General features: G+C 47.9%; 1 protein-coding gene across 1 annotated transcript; it reads right to left on the reverse strand.

Moving 5' to 3' along the window:
* Positions 1-3,205: 3,205 nt before the first annotated feature.
* BO88DRAFT_222343 (NDT80 / PhoG like DNA-binding family protein) lies at positions 3,206-6,549 on the reverse strand. Its single transcript, XM_025702009.1, has 4 exons — positions 6,114-6,549; positions 5,246-5,298; positions 5,071-5,167; positions 3,206-4,998 (listed from the first exon to the last, which is right to left on the reverse strand). Exons 1-4 carry the CDS (start codon positions 6,449-6,451, stop codon positions 3,351-3,353), a joined length of 2,136 nt encoding a protein of 711 aa, XP_025557138.1. The 5' UTR covers positions 6,452-6,549; the 3' UTR covers positions 3,206-3,350.
* Between the last annotated feature and the right edge of the window lie 1,045 nt (positions 6,550-7,594).

Consider the following 7,594-nt stretch of genomic DNA (forward strand, 5'->3'; position numbering starts at 1 on the left):
ATGGCGCCTGGATGGTCGACGGAAGGAGACATGTTGTGTAGTATGATTTAAATGATTCTCGCGTTTCTTTTTCCCGATGAGATGGATGCAGATGCATCACTAGAGAGTGAGAGAGAGATAAGGACCGGCAAGTTAGAATTTATCGGGTCCGAAAGAACGGCGATGGTGTAGTCCTTGCAGGCTGATATTCAGACCAAAGGGAAAACAATAGTCGGGTCAGGATGACTCCGGAACGTGCCGAGAGGCCCAAGGGTTTGGAAGGAGTGGCTCAACCACAGACGCGCCCGTCAGCGCTTGGAGCGAGTGGTCATCCCGCATGGCGAAGGAGTTGTACCCGAAGGCTTGGAGGCTAGATATCCTGGATAGCACCCAGTAGGCTAGTTACACTTGCCGCCGCGATGGGGAGCATCGATGGGAGGCGCTAAAAGGGGAGAGAGCATGCACGCTCACTAACGAGATTAAATCAGCGGCCTAATGTATGCCCGGTCGATCATGGAACGCATTGGTGGGATGATCGTCGCGTTAGTTGCATCTTCCTTTTGACGTCGCTCGAGTGCCGTCACCTGCAGCTATGGAAGGACCAGGGACTTCTGACGTGGGGGGCGACAATATGGGGCCCAAGGGAAAAGGCGGGAAGCAACAGAGAGACATGGATGAGATGAGATGAGATGAGATGTGATGTTGAGGTGGACACCGGCTGATGAGGTTCGCAGGAAGAGCCATGCTCAGGGGACAATTACTTACTCTACCCGGGGCACCTTGGCGTGCTGTATGTATAGATAGTGGGTGAACTGGCTACCCAGCTAGCGAGTCAGGAGTGAGCTCACCTAATAGATCGATAGGTAGATAATTAGTTTGTGACTAGGCGGTAGTCAAGAGCAGGAGCTAAGTAGTTAGTCTGCTGTCTAGTGAGGAGTAGTGTGAGTGAGAAAGACAGACAGACAGACAGACAGACAGACAGACAGACAGACAGACAGACAGACAGACAGACAGACAAGCAGCCAGGATGGTGCCGGTGAGGCGGAAAAAGGATCCCATTTCCCTTCCGGCACATCGACAACAAAGGAAAAGCCGCGGGAAAAAAAAAAGGAGAAGGAGTGATTGGCCCTATCTTCTTTCCCTTTTCTCTCTCCATTGCTTCTAGCATGAGTGTCTGTTATTGCAGTCTATTATTCTTTGGTTCTTCATTTATTCCTGCTGAGTCTGGCAGCGTAAGTGGGCGGGAGGAAGTACAGGAGGGGAGGTATGTGAGTTTCTGGAGTAGTAAGTATGTATGGAGCAACCAACAACCAGCAAGTGGAAGTAGAAGTGAGTGTGTGTTGGTTGATTTGGTTTGGGGCAAGCGCGTCTGTACGGTAAGTTGGTAGTATCAGTGGTTACCGAGAGTAACTCCACCCCCAGGAATTCTTTCCCCGTAAATTTAAAAACTAAAAAAAAAAAAACTAAGAACCAAAAAATACTAAACTAAAAACTTAAACTGACCGTAAACTAAACGATCGATCCCCATCCATCGATCTTCCGTCACAGCAATCATCCACCCACTAACTACTAGTAACTTACTTACTACCACAAACTAGTAGTGTATGTACCTATTAGGCATGTCTGCCACCAAAGTACTTGGTTACTGGGAATTACCCCCCCTCCTCAATGGCTGTCGGTGACCGACCGCCAAACTCGGCAACAACAAATGAAAGGATGGGGCTTCGGTCTCTTCGTCGATCTTCCCTCGTCATCTGGCCTGAGATCCGGGCGGCTCGGGGTCGTTAATGGCTTGTTCTCTCTGTCTCGCACTCTCCCTCTCACACACCTCCCTTAACCACCACCACCACCACCACCACCAATTCCCTCCTCACGCAGCTTCCCCCCCCCCTCCCCCCTCTCCCTCCCTGACCTCCATTTAAGGAAGGGAAAACATATCCTTAAGTTTACCGCGGAATTTGCCACGGCTGTGAGCTAGAAGCATGATGGTGATCATCTACTAATCTTGGTACTATCGATCATCTATCAATTACGGCATACTGCAGAAACAGAAGTCTCGGATCTCAATCCGTTGTCCCTTACCCGGCTCCCCTCCCTCTCTCTCTCTCTCTCTCACTCACTCTCTCTTACCCCCTCTTTCATTGAGTCATTGACAATTCATGTTATCTGTACGTTCAATTCCTATTTAGCATTTATATGAGAGATCCGCTTCGTTGGGTTTCTTCGTACCCTTCCATATTACTTTTTCCGTGCATGGGGTTCTGGTTCTGGTTTCAAGACACCCCCCTCTCCGCATGCAGTGAACAGGGTTAGTTAGTTGAGATTGGATTGACTTGACAGCGGCATACCTGGCTGGACCAAGTAGGGCAGCATATCGGAGAAAATTCTACCCCGGCAGTAACCAATTATTACCCCCTCCCGGCGAACTATAATCCTTCTCCCTGGCAGACTGGGTCTTGCATGCGAATTATTACTATCTTTGTTCGCTTCTTTCTCGAATGGTCATCAGATGCTCCACTTCGAGAGAGATGCTCGGTTTTAGCCTTCCTGTTGGTTCGTATTTCTTGAACGAAATTTCTTTGATAGTTTGTTTTAGCATCAAAATATTAGTAAGTCCAAAATCACAGTAAATAGATTTTAAGATTTCTTTTTGGCCTTTCTGGAAAAGGAAAATTCAAGTCTCGTCTACATGTAGAAACTCAGATGTTTTGGGCCCCGTCTGTTTTAAACGGGAAATGGAAGTAATGCATCCTCCCTTTGGTCCTTCCGGAGGCAGCATCAATAGGGGGTTGCGATTGGGGGGGAGGAGAGAGAAGGAATTGACAGGCTGGAAACAAGAAAGAAAAAAATAAGTGGGGCGAAGGAAAAGCAAAGGGAATGAAACAAGCCCCGGTGCACAAGGATCCCAAAAGGGGTTGTCACCGTGGTAATGCAATTTCAACTTTCTTTCAACATGGGAGAGAGGGCAGGTCAGCTCAGCTTCGCAGTCTATAGGCACGCATAAGTCATCGGATGTCCGTTGAATGCAACCAACGCGTTTCGGCAAACGTAGGGTCAGGCACTTGGGATAGAAGAACTTCATCTGGGGCAAGTCTTTTCTGCTTCATGAACAGGCAATATGAGAAACAGGAAGGAAAGCTTTCCAAAAGCAACTGGATCACAAAGAGAGAGAATAAGAGGAAAGGAAGTAAAAAAGATATAGAAAAAAAAATAAGTTGGGAAATAGAAGAAATGACAAAAAGATAATAGAAACTAGAGAATGTAAACATAAGTGAGAAAAGGAAAAGACAACGACGGACACACACACAACACAAGAGATGTGCATGAAAGGTTCGCAGGGTTGAGATGGAAAGGAAAATACCAGAGACCTGCTAAGCGCACAGACTTTGGGAGTTGGTAAATCGACCATAAGAGCTCCCATCAGCGGTGCGAGTCGAATAGACGGGGTCAAAGCCACTGCTACTAGAGTGCTGGTATAGGTGAGAAGCTAGCCGAGGGGGTTGTTTCAGGTAATGCGGAGGTTCATGCTGATCATTATTCGTCACCATAGAGACCATCGACTCAAATGGCTGGGGAAATGCATGGCTGGTCTCTTCGCTGGTTTTGGATACGGGTTCGTACTCGAATGAGGGATGTGGATGGCGGTAATGGCTTGCCGGCTTTCGGTTGTTCATAACGCTATAGTTAGAGTCCTGATAGGTATCCATGCTGGACGAGCTTTTCATCGAGTCCATCGGATCCATGGTGTTATCATTCATGAGCCCAATATCAAACGCCGATGACGAGGATGACGATATGTGTGGACTCTCGCTTAGCGGTGACTGGTCTGGCGCGGTCATTTGATGGTAATCTGTTCGACCGTAATGTGGCCCACCGCGCTGAGAAGAGTCGTACGGCATGAGGGCCAAGTGAGACCGTGCACCTGCTCCTAATCCTGGGGGTAGGACAGCCCCTCCACTTCCATCGCCAGAGCCACCGCTCCCTCCATCGGGGCCCATGCTGGTCGAACTATCGCGGCGGCCGTCTTTGTAATGGCCCGGGGAGCGACCCCGGACTACCATTGGATGCGAAAGTCGCCTGGCAATTCTGACCCATTGGGTATCGGTACCTGGAACCGAACTGGCGACCTCAGCATAGAGCTCAACAACTAGATTATAGTACTGCTGCTGGGCTCGCCGTTTTCCATTGTTCGCCGTCGCCTTCTGGAACTGAATTCGCTCAAACGTGTGCTGGGTTGGCGGCTGTGAAGGCTGGCCCGCTCCGGGGTAACCAGCGAAATCCAGCGATAACCCAGCCGACTGTGAGGCCAACGAAAACCCATGCTGGCTGTTTGGTGATGCTCCATGGCCCAGAACCAAGGGCGTAGGTTGAGAGGGTTGCAATATGACCTTTCCCGGTTTTCTTTCCGATTGCTTGTCCCGTTTGGGGGTGTGTTGAACCAATTCCCGAACTTCCCCGACTTGTTGGTTCACTACGGCGGAAATTGACATGGCAAATCTTGTAATGCGTTCTGGCCCATGCTCCGACAATTTCACGTATAGTGGAGCGTTTGACCACGGCTGCAATGTAAACGAACACGAGACTGAGAAATAATTGCGTCTATAGCACGTCCACTTGTCATCGACCTGGAAGAAACCCTTATGTATCTTGGCTTGTATCTCAGGAGTGATGGTTTGAGCTCCGGAGACGACCGGTTGAATCACCATAGTTTCGCCGAACGGAGGAGCATCGGCAACTGGCTGGGGCAAACGTTGCTGGACGGCGTCCATCAACATAGTCCCCGACCCGATATACACACTCGGAGGTCGATCCATAGTGCCCTCGATAACACCTCGAGGAGTTGTTCCAAAGGGTGTGATCCTATTGATTTCCCCGAGACCTGTCAAAGGTCCTTGGAACGGTCCTCGATGGAGTGTGTATGCTCCCGGATACCCATCATTTCGCCCCATAATGGAGGTACTTCCAGAGACGGTTGTCCCCTGCGATTGCAGACTAGGTGACATATTGGCGGGCGGCTGACTGTACAGGTCCCAAAGTTTTCTTATCAATCGGTGCAAGTCAACAAAGAACCAAAGATTGAGACAAACTTACAGTGGGGGCACCCGATGGGATCTGTAATCCGACATTCTATCGTATGACATCCCTGAAGAATGTGTATACAGTGAGTTCGATGAAGGAGAGAATGTTTCTATGAAGCACCGCACCATATTGATGGAGGGCGCATGTTAGCCGATGACAGGGAACCGAGAGATAAAGGGAAACGAACCAGAGCATGTGTCAGTAGGGCTCATGAGAATGGAGGTAGGAGACGTCGGAAAGCTAGAAGAACAGACCCAGGTCAGTAAGTTGTTGCATCTGCTGGGTTATTGCCGAAAATAATCGTCGAGGATGACAGCAGAAGAAAAACAAGATATAGAACGCTTGGATCCCAACGCATCACGACCATACAGCATGTATAAATGAACCAGCGAGGAGCTGTGCGGCCATCATTTGCGAGAGGATTTGCTAAAGATTCGGTAATGCGACCAGGGAGCAGCAGGTAGACGCATGCAAGCAGCAGTTTGGTATAGACCATTAAGGACGGCACTTTGACATAAAAAATAGGGAAGTAGGAATAAAATGAAATTCAAAAAGAAAGAAGGGAGCAGTGACGAAAATGGATGATGAGAAATAGACGCTCAACACGGAAAAGAATGGAAAAAGGAAAAGGGAAAAAGAAAAAAAGGGAAACAACATCCAAAAAGGAAATTAGAAAATGAAAATGAAAATGAAACTAAAGCCACTCAACACCCCCAGGGCTAAAGTGAGTAAATTTGAAATATTCAGGAATTATCAAGATTGCCATCAACATCATTATCAACAGCACACGACAAAATCATGTTGATAATAATTAATGGTAGGGGGGGTAGGAAATGGAAAAAAAAGAAAAAGAAAAAGAATAATAGAAAAGGAATGGCAATAATAATCATAATTATAATAATAATAACAGCAAAAAATAATAAAGAATAATAAATCAATCGAGGGCGTTGGGCCAACTATTCAGGTTGTTCGGACTAGAAGGGAGAAGCTGTGACTAGTGGCTGCAAGCGGGCCAAGTGGAGCACAAGGGCAGTCCGAATTGAAAGACAACTTACGGTACCTCCTGCATCGCAGGCTGCTGTGTGTTGTATCGCAGGCCGTTGGTAGCTGGTATTGACACTGGCTGCGCCAGCGGGTGGCCGACAGCACCGCCCCTTCGGGTATTTTCCTCTTCATCCATGGAAAAGCCTGTCGAACTCGAAAATGGTCGTGATGTCCCTGTATAGTCCCCGTCGGTGTTTATCGGGCCGTCCAGTGGAAAGGTGCTTTGCAGAAGCGTTGCTAAGAAAGAGCTCATGATTAGATCGCATTGCCAGGCCCCATTCGATAGCGAGTAAATCCACAGCGCAATACTGGAGAGAAGCAAAAACAGAATTGGATAACGAAATATCATAGGGATGCACCAAGAACAATGCGAGGAAATAAGGAAGCCGGAAGGAACGAAAAAGAAAGGACACAAATTATCTGATCAGCCCGGTATGAAATAGAGCCCCCATCCCTGTCGACCAAGGAAGCAGTATTTCCTGATGTCATTATATTACCAGAGGAACGGAGCGCCTGAAATGGTGTAACCGAGTAGAAGAGCTTGAGATGCGAAAAGGAAGAAATAAACGTCACCCCGGATGTAGATCGCCTGTCAGAAGCAAATCGCAACTGGGTCACGAGTGCAAAGCCCGCTCCTCAAATCGTATCTTGAAAAGACTAGCGGTAATAAAGAAAACCATACCCGTGACAAAAACCCGGTTCCCAACGGTACTAAGAAGAAATGAGCCCACTTACAGTGATTCATTTGCAAACTTGCGACAGTCAACTAGCAAACTGCCGTTAAAAGGAATCTCAAGACAAGGTAGATCAGTAAATCAGGGTATCTTGGCTTAGCAAGCTAGACGCAGGAGACCGATTCGCGTCTGGGACCCTTGGAGTCAACGCAAACTAAAGCACTAAAGGTACGCCCGGCGAGCGCTAGGCTTGGGCGGCGCCCAACAGGGGTACGCTAGAAGCTGAAAAGGCGATAGCTAGCGAAAGGTGTTAGTGAAGTATCCTGTTGGTCTTACAACCGCGCGCCTCGACATACACTACCGCTCTTATCCGGAGGTATTAGAAATGGCGAGATCCCTGGTATAGCGACGAGATTCTATAACACCGTCAGTGACTCAACCAATCGCTGAAAGGAAATAAACACAGGCGTTTATGGACCTTTCCAAATCCCCGAGGATGACAAAGGTCGACTAGTGCACAAAGTAAAACTAGCTGATCAGGTATTCGATCCCACTGAGGTAGACGACATGTTCATGGGAAAGGGGCGACAGAGAGGGGTGAACGGAACTAATCTAGGGAAGAAAAGAAGAGCCAAACAAAAAAGGAAGTTCCGTGGATTTAGAAAGGGCAAAAAAAAAAAAAAAAAAAAAAAAAAAAAAAAAAAAAAAAAAAAAAAAAAAAAAAAAAGAAAGTATAGAAGCATCCGTAGATGATTGTGCTCAGCGTTCCATGTTCGCCACGGCAGTCATGACGGAAAGGATCTCTCAACGGCTTGCTA

The sequence above is a fragment of the Aspergillus vadensis genome (assembly GCF_003184925.1).
Source record: "Aspergillus vadensis CBS 113365 unplaced genomic scaffold BO88scaffold_43, whole genome shotgun sequence".
Lineage (NCBI taxonomy): Eukaryota > Fungi > Ascomycota > Eurotiomycetes > Eurotiales > Aspergillaceae > Aspergillus > Aspergillus vadensis.

What these genes read in the sequence shown, in the direction of transcription:
- BO88DRAFT_222343 (XM_025702009.1), bottom strand. Translation starts at nt 6,451, where the DNA reads ATGATATTTCGTTATCCAATTCTGTTTTTGCTTCTCTCCAGTATTGCG. An exon ending in CCTGCGATGCAGGAGGTACC is followed by an intron (nt 5,299 to 6,113) that starts GTAAGTTGTCTT and finishes CTGTTCTTCTAG; the next exon opens with CTTTCCGACGTCTCCTACCT. An exon ending in CCCTACTGACACATGCTCTG is followed by an intron (nt 5,168 to 5,245) that starts GTTCGTTTCCCT and finishes GGTGCTTCATAG; the next exon opens with AAACATTCTCTCCTTCATCG.